We start from the raw sequence: 17,269 nt of genomic DNA, 5'->3' as shown, positions 1-17,269 counted from the left end.
CAACTTCTTTCTTACCTCTTTTGTAAAAAACCAAACACTTTCAATATTAATTTTAGTAATATGATGTATTTATAACGATACAAAACCCTATATCTTCACCTACAAGTTATCCATATTAGAATCTGATCCAAATTTTAGGCTCATTGGTCTAACTAAATTTTAAATCCTAATCTTAATCAAATTTTAATCTTTTTTTCAATATCCTATTATTATTATTATTCTAAAAATTAAGAAATATTACATTTGTACACTAAAATTTTAGTTATAAAATAAAGAATTTATGGTGTAAGTATTAAAATATGAATAGTCATGTCACATTTTTAATATATTTCGATTTTAATAATTTAGTATTGATATGTGATGGTATTATTAAATTTTAAAATCAATACATGAGAATCGTTATATTCAATATGAATAATATTCTAAATTTTAATATTTTAAATATCCAAATTTGAATCTAACATAAGTATAATAAAAAAATTATATGTATCATAAGTTTCAATAATACATAGTTACTATATTTAATTTAATTATAAATAATAATATTATACGGGTTACATGCTAGTATATATATATTACTGTTAAAGGATACTAAGGTATTATGCACACCAAAATCATGTAAATAATTACATCATACATAGCGGGTCCTGAAAACTACATAACTCATTTTGATGTTCATTACACAATATCAATCTGTTCAATAGAAACTAGAAATTCAATTAAAATGTAAAATATAATAATGACCCTAATAATTTGCAAGTCATATATCCCCGCCTCCTCGAACCCTAAAAAAATTCTCTCAGCCTCTCTTTTTTTCTAGCCGTTGTTCGGGGCTTCCATCGGTTTTCACCGGTGGAAAGCCCCAAATCATCTATTTTTCTTACTTTGTTCGTGTTTTTCAATAATACTCCTCCCCGGTTAAGGATTTTTATCATTCAAGATTATATTTTTATTTGATAAAATCTTTGTTGGGTGAGATTTGTTCCCAATTTATTTGGGTTTTGTTTATTCTCTCCTTGTGAGAGCTTGGTGTGTTTTTTGGTGTGTTTTGGTGTGATTCGATGTCCATGACGTTAGATCTATCAGATTTTCAGATTTTCAGAGGTTTGATTCAGTGATAAAGATTTATATGGGATTGCAATTACAATCGATACCTCAAACTGGTTTTGGTAAAGGCGATACATGTGTATATATCAATTCCAACAAATCGCAACAAATCGTTTGATTGTGTCTTCATAAAGACTAAATTAATCATGATCTGTTTTATGTTTGTTCGACTCGATTGTTCTTGTAGATGCCGTTTGGCTTTTCATTATTAAATTAATTCTGAATTTTTTCAAAAAACTCCAAGCACGGGTCTTTATGTAGGACTGGAAGCCTGGAAAAATAACACTACTAAAGTACATGTCTACATGCATTAATCCAACTTATTATTAATTTCATAATTAAATCATATCATATCGAATTAACAGAAAATAGACATAATCGAATTAACAGACAATAGAAAGCTAAATTAACAAATTTCATCTGCTAGATTAAGAACATGGAACAAATTCCAACACCATCCTGGCCTCTTAACGAGTTCCGTCTGCTAGATTAAGAACATAGAAGAAGTGATATCGACTTCTTCAAAGCAACTTTTAAGTACCAGTCTTCATATAGGACTAAGACAATATCACTAGTTCTTAACTACACAGAATTAAATCAACAGAAGATAGAAAGCTAAAACAGAGGGGTGCCAACACCTTCCTGGCCTCCAAGCAAAGTGCTATTTGCTAGGTTAAGAAGTTATAAGTTACTGTTCTATGTAGATTTAAACCAAAGTTCCAAAATGTAAGCATAACTTAAATTTCTCAGTCACTTGTTGATTGAGAGAAGGAATAAACTAGCGCCTGTTCATCATGCATTTCACCAAGTCCAGAATACGAAAATAATCGTAAAAGAGTGAAGAATGTTCACCCTCAAGCCCATCCCTGTGATGCCTGTTGCTGCCAGCCAAATTGTTGCATGGACTACCACCAACAATCAAGTCAAAGCCGCCAAATGAAGCCATGTATTGCTCTAACCTATCAGCATTTAATTTCTGGACATCAGCAATGTGGATCAATGTTCCTTTTTGGTTAGTTTGCTCCCACCAACTCCTGACAATGTTTCTATTTACTTCAGAGATCTCCACCGAGACAACATTTTTCAGACGGATACCAAGCCGGTGAAGGGCCACTTCTGCACCTCCAATGCCAGAAAAAAGTGACAAAAGATTGATCCCACCGGGAAAGAGATCCCTCAGCACAGACAAATGATAGGCCACAGTGTCAACCTGAAAAGAACTGCTATAATTAAAAAACAGACCAAAAGACCTATTCTATACTCAGTCTCACTACAGTGTTTCTCTTTGTGATGAAACTTTTAAGAAGAATTCAGCATTCAAAATAATATATAACTTGACAGATGAACCGTACTGCTACAAACAGGTATCAAAAGAAAATTAACTGTAGATCACATAATATCCTAATATCGTGAAGGGGACGCAAAACATACCAACCAAAAGAGAGGCCAGAGAGGCCAGAAGGCGGATATCATGATTTAACAAGAGACAGAAACACTATACAACACCCAGAATCATAATACAATGTTTCTCTTTGCAATGGAACTTCTAAGAGCAATTCTACATTCGATATGATATATAAATTGACAGATGAACTGCACAGCTACAAACAGGGTATTGAAAGAAAAGTAAACTGAAGATCACATAATATCTTAATATAATGAAAAGGAAGCAAAATATTCATACATATACAGAAGAGGCTATCATAAATAACAATAAACAAAAAGCAATCCCCCCCCCTCCCCCTCCCCCTCCCCCTCCCCCTCTCTCTCTCTGCGAAGAAACTTCCAAGAACTTAACATTCAAAATGATATATAAATTGACTGACGAACCATACAATTACAAATAGGTAACAGAAGAAATTTGAGCTGAAGATCACATAATTGCCTAATATAAATGACTAGGAAGCAAAATATACAATTAAGGACGGCTTTTTAGTGAAATTATATTAAACAATATAGAACTATGGAATAAATTGATCACCTTGCCATAAATAGAAGTTCAAAACTATAGAATTTCTTGCAAAAGAGGAAGATATGTTTAACAAGAAAAACTCGAGTGGTTACACAAATTTGATAGATCATAATTAGTATCACAAAACGAATAAACTTTACCTGGAATGAGTTGCCAAGAGATTTATATCGATCAGTCCTACTAATACCACCTCCCCTCGTATGATTTTTTGGAAAACCCAATAGCATTTCCACCTCATCGCACTCTAAAGGTGCCACCTTGTTTCTTCCTACCCAAACAAAGTTCCACTTTTTGCATTGATCAATAACATATTTCTGTACATTCTTTGGTGGATCATCCTCATAATTTTCAAGAGCTTTGCGAATCCTGTCAGTCAGTCTAGCACTCCCAATACACGTCTGTAAGCAGTTTAACTTAGTCCGGGTATCCCATGAAGGCCACCACCTCTTTGTCATAGGCAAAGCATCATGTATTGTCCGTGGAGGAAGTGGCACAAGCATAAATCTCTTGTCAATTGGCAGATTATGGACATAACCTCTTTTCCTTGCAGCAGCGCATATATGTTTCGAATCAACAAATTCTGGCTGAACATCATACAAAAATCGAGAAATGGTGTCCCAAACTCCTTTTGGAGCCAGTGCTACATTCTCATAGTAGAAATAAGGAGGCCCAATTGCTGCCTCCGGAAGGTTTCTGTGAATCACTGTACTCCCTTCTGCTGTAGGGAGTCCAAAGCCAACCATTGGTATTGGAAGACGTATAGTCTCATTGTCTTCAGCAGCAACATAAGCCCCTCTTTCCCTTTTCTTCTTTTTGAGCACTTCCAACTCATAAAGCTTTCTCTTCTTCTGCCATTGTCAAGAAAACAAACAAGGAATCTTCAATATTACAAATTAAGAGGCAATGACAAGATAAATAATGGTAAAAGTGATTTTATAAATTTCAAGCACCTTGCTTTCATCAGGAAGCTCCTTATAAAAAACATCATCCGCCTTTGCCATTTGAGCAGCAGTGATAAAATCTGTTAGTTCAGCAACTGAGGCCCCAGGACCTGTGATAAGAAAAATCAAGCCTTAGTAAAAGACACGCATAAGAAGTTAGCTGTTTGAACCTTGTGAAAATGAGACAAGGAAAAACAAATTTTACATAATGCAAGTATGTATAAACTCGGGATGGGATTGAACACCCGTGAACAAGTATTTGTACTTGCCTAATTAAACATAGTATGTAACCTAGTTAGCTTGTTTGCTGTAAACTTCTCATAATTTCGTAAGATATGCTGAAGTGTTTCAACATTTTGACAATGTCCAACGTCTATCTTTGTCTAAAGACAAATGGACTCTGCAGATATTCTTTTCATGCAAACGAATCAGTGCTCTAATTTAAAACAGCTATAAGTTACCTCCAAACTCTCCTAACCTAGATATCCTTTCATGCAAACAAATCAGTACTCTAATCTTAAACAGCTAGAAGTTACCTCCTTACGCTCCTAACCTAGAGACAACCTCTCTTCTCCAATCAACCTATATTCAGTACAGCGTAACTAGATACAACTGTTACAAATATCAAAGAAAAGAAAACTGAGCATGTTTCTTTCTAAAGCATAAAAACCAATTTATAACAGTAATATGACTAGATACCTGGGTCAACAAAGGTTTATTGACAGAGAAATGCGTTTATCAAAATACTGCATTAAAACATAGCAGCTCATACACTGTCAAAGTTAATGTGGTTAATGTGGAATTGTGGATGCAAAGAACAATGAAGACAATGGCAACATTAAGATGCAAAAGAAAATACATTACATACCACATCTATCAATGGCTATTAAAGCTTCTTCAACCGAGTACTCCATATTTGTCAAGGCCAACACTCTTTGGTCTTCCGCTGATTCAGCATTTGTAGCATCCTGCAACAGAAATATTAAAAAATATATATATATATATAACCAATAGCACAATTATCACAATGAGGACGTTTGTGTTCAAATGCCTCTATTTTGTATATTAAATAATTATGTTCATGTTGATCTATAATCGTAGATGTCCCAAGGTTTCTCCGTCACATAATGGAAGTCAGATAACATTTTAAGAATATCAATAACTAGACCAACTAGCATAGAGAGGAAGATAGCATGAAAGTACAACTTAAACATCCACAATAGAAGGTGTCACCATGTCAGTGATAGGAGTCAGGTAGACTTCCAACTATCATATCACACAAAGAAAAAACTGGCTACAGAAGCCCAATTACAAACATATAGGAACGCAATAAGATGTTCTATAATTCTAAATCAGAGTGGACTTCCTCATGGCATATTTGGCACCTATGACAGAATTTGTGGATCCGACAAAGTGGAAATCAGCATGATAAAGTGATACCGCAAAAAATCTCAAGTTATGTACAGTCCATAAACAAGTAATAACAATTTTAGAAAATAATGTTTTGATTACATTAAGCCACATTGATTCAAACATGTCTGGATACGGTTATGCAGCAAGGGAAGGTGGGATGCAAATCTATTAAAGTTTTTTGAACATACTGAGAATTTTTCTAGATAAAAGTTGCAATAAAATGTACCACCCAGTAACTGAATTTAATATTACGTACAGCTATTGAACTTTCACACCAGCTATCTGAATCTGATAGATCATCCAAGAAGCCATCGTCATATGCTGAAGAGCACTGATCGGAAGGAACATTTTTCTGTGGCTCAGGAGAGTTTTCAAGAGCCTGCAAAATATTACAAATATAATGCCAGAACCAGAAGTATGCGTCTCATTGTTAAAAAAGGACATCTTAGATACACTTGGAAATGGATTTAGATGTCACTACTACCCAAATACAGATATAGGTATGTAGTCCAAGCCTACATACTCAAAGGTGGTGCATTTATCAAATGGTTTATTGACAATATAATTAGATATGTTATGTAGTATATTAATTGACATGGATCTTATTTTCACCATACAAATGTGTGATGGGTAATATGCATATTTCCAAAACAATATCGCATAAATTTAAGAAGAAATAACAGAAAAGCTAAAGTAAAAATCATAAGTAGGTCTAAAGTAAAATCAAGAAAATTTCTAAGAGCAATATTTCACTGGTGCATTGACGTCATATGAAAATCAAAAGTAGGCCTAAAGTCTTTATTGAATATATGATATTTTGAAGCACGGTACTGAACTCTAATTATTCAGTACATCTAGAGCATATTTTGAGGTTTAGGCCAAAGACTGGTGAAGGTTGTGAGGGATGAGTTGCTTTCTTTCTGAAACTGTTTCCCCGTTTACCTTATTTGAGTCGAGCTTCCGCTACATTTATTGAACGGTCACACCCCACATAACTCGTCTACCTCTTTTCAAGAAAGTGAGTCTCCGACCCTATGTAGTTCTATCAATCTATAATCTTACAATATTCGATATATATCCCCTATTTTTAATTTGGAATACAGATAAGATCAGAAAAGACATCATTAGAGCAAACAATGCAATAACCTCTGTCAGCGCAAAGCCTATAATGGCATAACCAAATAATTGTTTTGCCAATGATAGATTGCGTGCTACAGAATGAATCAAAGATTTGAAAACGTAGAATAAATAAAAGCAGCGGGAAAAAAACAAAGGGATGACTAACCTGCAAAACAAGAACAGTTTCCAATATAGATTCAAAATCCTCTGTTTCTCCTGCACAAGTAGAAGATAAAAATGTTAAGAGAAGATTCAAGGAGTTGTTAACTGAATAGTGTTACATCAATTGTTTAATTTCCCACAGGTTTGCCAAGAGCATAAAGTTTTAATAATTAGAAATATTGATTAAATGTAGCAAATAACACAAATACCACTTTGCTCAATTGCTTTCAAAACCAATTCTTCAGGAAATTTCATGTCATAGATCAACCTAAATTTTGCAGAACCTGCAGAAGAACATCCCTGGCATGCAAAAGATGAAGTCAGCGGTCACTCGAAAGTATTTGAGGAATGTATAGTACACAAACAACACAGCTAGTAGGACAAGATTGCTAAAAGAAGATATCAAGAAGTGCAGAAAATGTGTATAATCATGGGAATCTAGTCTGTAAAACACAGATTATTGATGATCAGCGAGGTGTGAAAGATGGGATCTAAAAGCTAACATACATTAAGCTCTCTTCAATAAGTACATCCCACAACTCGAGAAGGACAGAATTAGAACTACAACCAGTTAAATATACCACCTTTTTATACTTCCAACTTCATTTGTTGGGATAGGAGACAGATTTAACATCTTTTTAGGATTATGGTAAAGAAATGTCTTATATCCATATTTTAAAATTTCCTCTACGGAGGTGTCTAACAGACTAGTAGGGATAAGAAGGCTCGTCCTAAAAGTCGTGTACGAGGTAAATTTTTTATAATTATAGTGGAAATATAAAAACACTGACAGTGAAGTTGATGCAGACAGCTATACTTACTTTGGCGCCAGGGTGGAGGGGGATATTAAGCAACAATAGCGATGAAAACTACATATATTTTTAAGTAATGTTAAAATGTATACAGCAAGCATATGGAATCAGATGTATGCTAAAACAAATGATAGTTTTGAAACAGATGAGTGCTTAATACACTAACAGCCTTAAGTAGACAATTTTGAGGCATGCGCATGATCATTAAATAAAGCATAGATGATGTAGCAATACATTTGACACAGGGAGGTTGACATTAGAGCCTTAAAATAGAAAATTAAAAAAAAGGCAAATCACATGAACACCCTGGATTCATTTTCATATCAATATGGCAACTGTATCCCCTTTAAGTTTTGACAGCAAAGCCAAAACATCGTTCAATATGATTACATTTACCTCACCACTTCCGGCATTAACATCTCCATTAGGAACCGAAAAACTAGAACTTGAAGATGGGGGGAAATTTCCAATTTCCCTTTCATCATCTGTATCCCAATCAATGTTGCAACTTTCATCATTTGAAGCATTCCCATCCTACAGTAATCAGATCACACCAATGGAAATTAGAAGGGAACTGCAAGAATGTGATGGTTGACAATTTCATAGATACAGACAATTAAGGAAGATTATGTGCAAAGAAATATCATTTATTATGAATAAGAATACCATAGTCAGGTAATCTCTTGGTCGAAGGTAATCTTGTGGTCAAAGACAGATGTTTCAAGCTGTGAAAGAAATAGATCAAAACATGTTAACGACATTTCAAACATATTGTCAATAATAGTAAAGACATAACATCTCATAATTTAGTATAATGTCATTCTACCTAAACTTTAAGGCCATGTTTTTTCTTTCATCTTCATTACATTATAAAGCTTAGTGAGAACTAATATAACATAATCTCTGAGAATGATTTAAAAAGTAATCTCCAAACTTGTGCTTAAGATTATTTCAAGGAATTAAATGTGATAGAATGAAGCAAATTACATGTAATAAAGAGATTACAGTCCTTGAGCATTTCTAACTGAAGTACACAACTTAATTTAAATAGAGATACCTCTAAAAATTTTAAAAGTATTACTCTTGCACTTCAAAATAATAAATCAAACTTGAGAATTTAAGCATCAGGCAACAGATAAATGTTAAAATACTAAACTTAAGTTAGACAATGAAAAGCAATGATGTGCATTTTTTATTATGTAACGAAAATTTATGTCAATATTATATAGTAGTTTAAATGATCCGGTAAATCACTGTGGCCCTTACTGAGTAAATGAAATTCTGTGGATGAGAAAAGCTATGGTTTTAAAGCAACTCTCTATGAACAGAACATACAACAAGTGGATGCAGCTGCTCAAAATGACAATAAATAAGTCGAAGTATTTAAAGATCACAAAATTCAAGATTTCAAATCTAAGATACCGAAATCCCCAGCTCCTCAAACTTGATAACACAAATGCAGAAAATCAAGAACCAGTTCAAAGATTAAATTTTGCACACAACAAAAAATGCATAAACATAATACATAATAGCCAAAATGATCAAAGAATAGTATGTTGCTGATAATACGCATAAAAAAGGGGGATTAGGGTTAGAGCATGAAAGGGATCACAATAGGATAAATGTTAAAGTGTAGATCACTTCACACAACTTTTAATTTTGGGCTGAAAGCTCAATTAAGTCAAGTGCTTAAAATAAAATACTATGTCTCACTAATTGGTGAGTCCCGGAGTCTCATCTATTGGTGAGTTTATTTTCAAAGTTCATTTGTTCTCAAATCTCATTCATTTTTTATTAGTTTCTGGAGTTATGGCGGGCTCTTCAAGGGATAAAAATTTGGAGGAAGCATATGCAAATCTCTCCCTGGGTAATGAGGATGAGGAAGGGTTTGTTTTTGAAGAATTGCCAGGAAATGAATCTGCAGAAGGTTTAGATCGGTGTCTGATAGGAAGATTTGTAACAGAAAAAAAAAGTAAATTTCCAGGCAATGCAGGACACGCTAGCATCAATTTGGAGGCCAGTTAAAGGGGTGTTTATGCAAGAAACCAGTCAGATGAATATGTTTTTGTTTAAGTTTTTTCATGATCTGGACATGCAACGGGTGCTTGACGATGGCCCATGGACATTTAATCAACAAGCCCTGGTAGTAAAGAAGTTTAATGCTGAGGAACAATTAAAAGATATTGAACTATCGGAACTTTACATGTGGGTGCAAATATACGATGTTCCAGTGGGGTTCAGATCAGATTTCATTCTTAAGTCCATTGGGAACTATGTAGGGAGATACTTAGACTCCGATCCAAAAAACTTTCAAGGGATGTGTAGGAATTATCTAAGAATCAAGGTAGCTGTGGATATAAGGCAACCATTAAAAAAGCAAATGAAGGTGAAGAAAGCAGGTGGGGATTGGCTATGGATTGCTTTCAATATGAACGACTTCCACCATTTTGTTTCTATTGTGGGAGAATAGGCCATGCGGAAAAATTTTGTGAAGTCAGGTTTGACAATGTATCTGATAAGGAGGTGAGAAAGTATGACAGTTCGTTACGTGCAAATTTAAGAAAACAAATCAGTGGTGCTGGAAATCAATGGATTAGAGGAGCAGATGGGACAGTCGTAACGCCGGGGGGACTGACCGGAAAAGGGAAAGGAGAATCAGGAATGGAGGAAATGGATAAGGAAAGTGGAGGAAATTACGGAACTGGTAATCTTGATCCCATGAAGTCAGGTAATTCGATAGGGAAAGGAGAAATTAAAGGGGGGAATCATGATATGTTAGTTGTAACAGATGGGTCTAAATTTAAGGACGATTTAAATGTAAGGCGGGAAGATGGGAATAAGGATAAGGAACAGAATGGGCTTGCTTTATCGGACCCAAAAAGGCGCAGGGTGAATGTCTCAGAAGTAAACGGGCCAAATAATAATGTAAGTAATGAGGATATCGTTATGAGCCCATTAGATGATGAAAACCAGAACCAAAAAAACTTGCTTTTGGCGGGTGCTGCAACGCAGGCCCGCCACTCCTCATGAGTTCGATAAGTTGGAACTGCCAAGGTATGGGGTCACCTTGGAAGGTTCGGTTCCTTAAAGACATTATTCGTCAAGAAAGACCCACTGTAGTTTTTCTTTGTGAAACTTTGAGTAGTAGGATGCAGTTGGAGCGTATAAGAATGCAAATAAATTTTCAGGGTATGATTGTAGTGGAGCCTCAAGGACGCAGCGGGGGATTGGCTTTATTCTGGAAAGAGAATGGTCAAGCTAAGCTACTTAGTCTATCGAAAAATCATACTGATGTGGAGCTAAATATAAAGGACATGCAAGCTTGGCGTTTAACTGGTTTCTACGGGGAGCCTAATAGAAGTCAGAGACGAAGAACCTGGGATCTGTTGAGGCATTTAGCAAGGGATTCTAATTTGCCGTGGTGTATCCTGGGCGATATGAACAACATAGTCTCCCAACTGGATAAAGGTGGAGCAGCATACCCTCAAAGCTTGATAGATGGGTTTAACGCAGTGTTGGAGGACACAGGTCTACAAGACATGGATTTACATGGTCACCAATTCACCTGGGAAAGAGGTCGTAACACGGAGAACTGGTTAGAAATTAGACTGGACAGGGCTTTAGTTACACACAGCTGGTTCGACTTATTTCCTATGGCTAAGCTGTATACGATGGAAGGGTCACCATCAGATCACTGTCCCATTTATTTGGAACCCAAGGGTAATCAGCGTTGGCAAAGGAAAAAACGCTTTCGTTTTGAAAATGCTTGGTTAACAGAGCCATTGTGTATGCAAATTGTCAAGGACAACTGGGAGGTTAATGAGGATTCTAGCATCGTTTATAAAGTTCAGCAGTGCGGTGAAAAACTGGAAGTCTGGGGAAGAGAAGTTACAGGTTGCTTTAGTAAGAGAATTAAAGAATGTAAGATGCAACTGAAACAGTATCGAAATGGGAGGGATGTGCAGTCGTTACAGAGATATAAAGAGGCTCAGCAACAACTTCATCTGGTTCTTGATCAGAAAGAAATTTTTTAGAGACAAAAATCGAAGCAGCTTTGGCTCCAATCAGGGGACAAAAATACAAAATATTTTCACGCTGCTAGCAGCTCTCGACGTCGAACAAACAAAATTCAGAAACTGAAAGATGAGAACGGCAGTTGGGTGGAATGGCAAGATGGCTTAAAGGAGCTGCTCACGAATTATTACCAGGAGTTATACAGTTCCTCTCAGGTTGATAATGATGAGGTGATCAATTGTGTTAAACCAAAAATCTCTGAGAAACAGAATGTGCAACTTATGAAGGAGATTACGGAGGAGGAGGTTAGAGAGGCCATCTTTCATATGCATCCAGACAAAGCTCCGGGGCCAGATGGTATGACCCCGACATTTTTTCAGAAACACTGGAATGTTGTGAGGAAGGATGTGATCAAGATGACGAGGGATTTTTTTCGTACGGGCATAATGATAGGAGGGTTGAATGAAACGAATGTAGTGCTTCTGCCAAAAAAGAAAAATCCAACAGTAGTTGGAGACCTTCGACCTATAGCTCTATGTAATGTGCTAGTCAAAATAATTACGAAGGTTTTAGCAAATCGTATGAAAAACTGCTGGATGTGGTGGTGTCGGACACACAAAGTGCGTTTATCCCGGGTAGCTTAATCTCTGATAATATCATGATATCGTACGAGGTAATGCACTATTTGAAGAGGAAGAAATTTGGCAAAGAGGGGTTTATGGCACTTAAGCTGGATATGAGCAAGGCTTACGATCGGATCGAATGGAAGTTTTTGGAGGCAATATTACGGAAATTGGGTTTTTGTGACTGGTGGGTGTATCTTGTAATGTAATGTGTTACCACGGTTTCTTATTTTGTAGTACATGGAGAGTACGAGATGGGGCCAATCATTCCTACGAGAGGCATTCGACAAGGGGATCCATTATCCCCTTATCTGTTTATAATATGTGCAGAGGGGTTATCTTCTTTAATTAGCAAATATGAAGCCAAGCAATGGATTCATGGGATTAAGGTTTGTCGTAAAGCTCCTGCAATCTCACATATGTTATTTGTTGATGACTCCTATTTTTACTGTAAAGCCAACACAACTGAAGCTTCTAAAGTTATCGAGTTGTTGAATGTCTATGAGAAGGCATCTGGCCAAAAAATCAACAGGGGAAAATCTTCAGTGTTTTTTAGTTCGAACGTGCTGGATTATAATAGGCAATCGGTATGTCAGAAGTTGCAAATGGGGGAAGCCGATGTGAATACTACATATTTGGGGTTACCTAGTATCTTGGGTAGAAACAAATCAGCTATACTGGGTTATCTCAAGGAAAAAGCCTGTGCAAAAGTGAAGAGTTGGGATGGCAATTTTATCTCAAGGTCAGGTAAAGAAGTTTTGATCAAATCGGTGGCTCAGACGTTACCTACATAAGCTATGAATGTTTTCCTGTTACCCTTGGAAATCACGAAGAGCATTGAGAAAACGCTGTCAAACTTCTGGTGGAAATCGTCGTCAAAAAACAACTCCCGGTTGAACTGGATGAGTTGGGAGAGGATGACAAAGCATAAATCTGCAGGTGGTATGGGGTTTCGAGATTTTCGTGATTTCAATCTTGCCATGCTAGGTAAACAAGGGTGGAGATTTATCTCTAATCCTAACAGTCTAGTCACGAGATTATATAAGGCCAGATATTTTGCAGATAAGGATTTTTTGAACTCAGAGATGGGACATAGCCCCAGTTTCATATGGCGTAGTATTTGTGAAGCTAAAAACCTGATTGTGGATGGAGTCAGATGGAGAATTGGGACGGGTAAAAAGATTAACATCATTGGTCAACCCTGGTTGTTGAATAATGCAGATCCATATGTCTCGACTACTTCCCAGACTTTGGAAGGAAAGACAGTGGATTATTTATTTGAGGGTGAAAGCAAAAGGTGGAATGTGGACATCATTAAATCTGAATTTAATGATAGGGACCAGAAGTGTATCCTGGACACACGAGTTCCGATTATAAACAGTGATGACATCTGGAACCAGGAAGATACAGGTAATTATTCGGTTCGTAGTGCGTACAAATGGTTACAACAGAAGAAGGGAACATGGAGGGCTGAAGACTCGATAAGTATCTGGGCAAAGCTTTGGAAAATCAGAGCACCACCAAAGACTATCAATGTAGTCTGGAGAGCAATTTCTAATTGTCTCCCTACTCTGATACAATTACAATCAAAACGAGTCCAAGTCCAAACGGAGTGCCCAGTTTGTCATGAGGATAATGAAACAATTCTGCATAGCCTAGTAACATGTTCTTTTGCAAAACAGTGTTGGTTGGCAATCAAAGTGGATACTCAGGGGAGGGTTTTTGCAGACTTTAGTACATGGCTGGAAGACATCTTACAAGCTGTGAATGCAAGAGAGAGTGCAGTAATTATCTCACTTTGCTGGGCAATATGGCGTAACCGTAATGATATTGTTTGGAACCAAAGATTCTCTTCTGTCAACAAAACAGTAGCTGCAGCGAAGCAATACCTTACACAATGGTCACTAGCCCAAAGTAGGTCATCGGTAGTTCTTCTTCAACCTGTTCATGAAGGAGACGGGGATGTTGTTTGGACCAATCCTCAGCAGAACTCAGTTAAGGTATCAGTTGACGCGGCTGTTTTTGAAGATAAAGAGGGGTCAGGTTTTGGTTTAATTACCAGAGACTCTGAAGGAATGCTTCTTCAAGCCAAAACAGGAATATTTGCAGGCGTTGTCACCCCAGTATTAGCAGAAGCAATGGCAGTGAAGGAGGCGCTCAGCTGGATCGACAGAATGAAGTGGATGGATGTTACACTGGTCTCGGATTGTCTGGTAGTTGTACAAGCAATCAGGAGTATAACACCTATGAGGTCACAGTTTGGAAACGTTATTGAAGAATGTCGGGAGTATCTTCGAAGGTTGAACAAAATTGGTTTGTATCATGTGAAACGATCTGCAAATAGGGCTGCCCATCAGCTTGCTAGGGAGTCGTATAATTATTCAGGTCGTAGCTTTAATAGGGATGCTATCCCACTTTCTGTTAAACGATGTATTGAATTGGATTTGAGCAATTAATAAAACTCCAGCTTTTCGTCAAAAAAAAAAAAAAAAAGTCAAGTGCTTAAAGGATTGACCAAAGAGGTCAATTTAACTTAAAGCCTAAAGGACCTGGCTTAATGAATTGCCATTAAACTGAAAGTCCTAAACAAGTATCATTTCGCTATTTGTTCTAACTTCTGCAAGACACCGGTAGGTACTCCGTGTTTTTTAAGAAAATAATAGAACACTATGCGACCGATATAATGTCTTTGTAAGTAAAACTGCATATTCAATTCGCAGAAAGGGAAAGTGCAGGTTGGAGCAATCATTGGTTGCCACTAGCCTAGTGGCAAGGCTACTTTCCACTCCTGATGGCCAAAGGTTATGGGTTCCGATTCTCCATTCCAATGTTTTTTAAAAAAATGCATCAAATAATGTGCAACAAACCACAAACCGATAGCGCATGTTGGTGACAATTCTGAACCACATTTAGTAAAATTGACCAAATTTAACACATTTTCATATAGCAACCATTTCGTGTTCTTGAAGCCTTTCCAGGGGTGTAAATACAATAAAAAAAAAAGTCCTGCACTTTCAAAGGTAGACTTAAACATAGCAGAAAAAGGTACAAACTTTAAAATCTTCCCAATTTGTTTTATAACCCCAGTTAATCTAATAGCCAATTAATTTATCAAATTCAAATCCATCAAGAATTAAACTTTCTACAAACCCAACACGCAGAGAACAAAAACAAACAAAATCAGCGTCTGTCAGTACCATATTAAACAACCTCAATTCCATAAATATCTCAAATTTCAAGATTATGAAACAAAACAACCTAACACACATAAAAATATTGAACATAACACATCCTTAATAAAGCCAAGATTATGCTCTAATCTTCCACTATAATTTACAACTATCATAAATGTATTTCGATCCAGCATAAACAAAAAAAAACCCTAAATCCATTTATCAAAAAATTAAGGGTTTTTAAGGTTACAAGTAACCATCAAAGTTGTAATCTTGAAGGGGAAAAAACAAGGAAAAAAGGACATGCAAAGACAAAGATGATATATACTTACAGGATATAGATACAGAGAGAGAGAGAGAGTATAGTGAGAAACAAAGTCTAAGTGAAAGCCAACAGAGTTGAGGAAGAAAAGGAAAGAAGAATATGTATTGTGTTTTGGTGGGGGAGGTGAATAGGATGCAAGAAGATGAAGTGAAACGCGCGACCTCGTATTATTTCAATTTCACACGCTCCACGTAGGTTATGTTAAATCATGACTGTTTTATGTTGTTAGTGTACTTAAATGTGTGTTTGGATTGGGCAGGAAACAAAAAATGTATGTTTGGTAATAAATTTCCGTTTATTTTAATAAATTAAATTGTGTGTGAGTCTCAAGCCCCTAAAATGAGAGTTCACTTTGACACAGCCCCTTCAAGTCTTCAACTCTGTCGTGTGCTTCTGAAATTAGATTATTATATAAAAATTTATTTATTTATGAAACGGCGGAAGTAGTGGAATCATAAGTTTACCAATTAATTTTTATTTTTTATTAAATTTTTGGGTGAGTCTCGCCCTTTCGACCAAACATTCAAAGTCATGTAGGTTCTACTAATTTTTAAGATAAATATTTATAAAATGGAGGGAGTACTTAAGTTGTAATTTGAGAGTTAATTTTTATTTATGTGCTGAATTATTTAAGATATTATTTGTTATTGGATTTAGTTCGATAACCATTAATAGTATTATAAAGTTATTAAACGTGTCACATTTTTAATGCTTAAATTTTAATATCACATAAATTTGTTCTTTATTCGGTTTTTTTGCTGCACCTATTTTTGTATATATCATTATTGTACTCGCGTTTTTAAGTTTAAGAATTTAATGTATAAAAAAATAATTAGGTAATATTATTATAAATACATGCGGAGGGAAAGTAAAAACTGAGTATAACTTTCGTAGAAATTTTGTTTCAAGTAAGACTACACTTGAGTTTATAATTACTCTTCCATTTTATTTTTAGTACATGTCAAATTCAGTCTTAACTAACTTCTTATTTTAGACTCAGTCTTAACTAACCTCGTAGAATGTCATTATATTACTTCTGCTTTGATTCGATCCCGTGGTGGTAGACCAGACACTTCCTTGGTGTTACAGATTTTGGAAATCGGAACTATTTGGTTGAAATACCGATTTACGATTTATCGAACGATTTTTAAGAAATCGGATGATTAATCGGTGATTTATCGGAAATCGATCAAATTTGACAAATATTTTTAACCGATTTTTGAGCAATTTATCGACAATTTTTTGAAAAATCGACCGATTTTTATAACAGAGTATTTTGTATACTTTCCCATTTAGTGTAGTGGCAAATGAATGTTGAATTCAAACACTATCTATCAAGAATTAATGTTTGTTTACTGTATTAATGTTTGTATTAATGTTTACTATTTTTTGTATCGTATTTTGTATAATTTCAAATAAAAATATTTAAATATTAAATATTTATTATCTGAGTGTTAATTTAGTAAGTTATAACTAGTCATCTGTGGTCAAATCTTGTTAACTTAATACAATTTTTTTAATGATATGTATTTATAAACATTTAAAATATTTACTTGATTATATATTTGTTTGATTTTTTTTCATTTTTGCATCAATAACTAGTGTACC

At 35.5% G+C, this 17,269-nt stretch overlaps 2 protein-coding genes across 2 annotated transcripts; one reads left to right on the top strand and one right to left on the bottom strand.

Annotated features, from left to right (window-relative positions):
- Positions 1 to 1,503: 1,503 nt before the first annotated feature.
- LOC141718056 (DNA (cytosine-5)-methyltransferase DRM2-like) lies at positions 1,504 to 15,836 on the bottom strand. The gene is made up of 10 exons (XM_074520405.1): positions 15,669 to 15,836; positions 8,193 to 8,251; positions 7,923 to 8,060; positions 6,924 to 7,014; positions 6,719 to 6,768; positions 5,690 to 5,812; positions 4,889 to 4,988; positions 4,030 to 4,130; positions 3,220 to 3,927; positions 1,504 to 2,317 (listed from the first exon to the last, which is right to left on the bottom strand). The coding sequence occupies exons 2-10, from the start codon at positions 8,193 to 8,195 to the stop codon at positions 1,886 to 1,888; spliced, it is 1,746 nt and encodes a 581-aa protein (XP_074376506.1). The 5' UTR covers positions 8,196 to 8,251; positions 15,669 to 15,836; the 3' UTR covers positions 1,504 to 1,885.
- On the top strand, positions 10,583 to 12,372 carry LOC141718627 (uncharacterized). The gene is made up of 3 exons (XM_074521006.1): positions 10,583 to 11,533; positions 11,660 to 11,897; positions 12,107 to 12,372. The coding sequence occupies exons 1-3, from the start codon at positions 10,583 to 10,585 to the stop codon at positions 12,370 to 12,372; spliced, it is 1,455 nt and encodes a 484-aa protein (XP_074377107.1).
- Positions 15,837 to 17,269: the final 1,433 nt, after the last annotated feature.

This window comes from Apium graveolens, chromosome 4, assembly GCF_009905375.1.
Source record: "Apium graveolens cultivar Ventura chromosome 4, ASM990537v1, whole genome shotgun sequence".
NCBI lineage: Eukaryota > Viridiplantae > Streptophyta > Magnoliopsida > Apiales > Apiaceae > Apium > Apium graveolens.
Note: the sequence above shows the minus strand (reverse complement) of the source record. Positions and strands in the feature narration are given on the sequence as shown.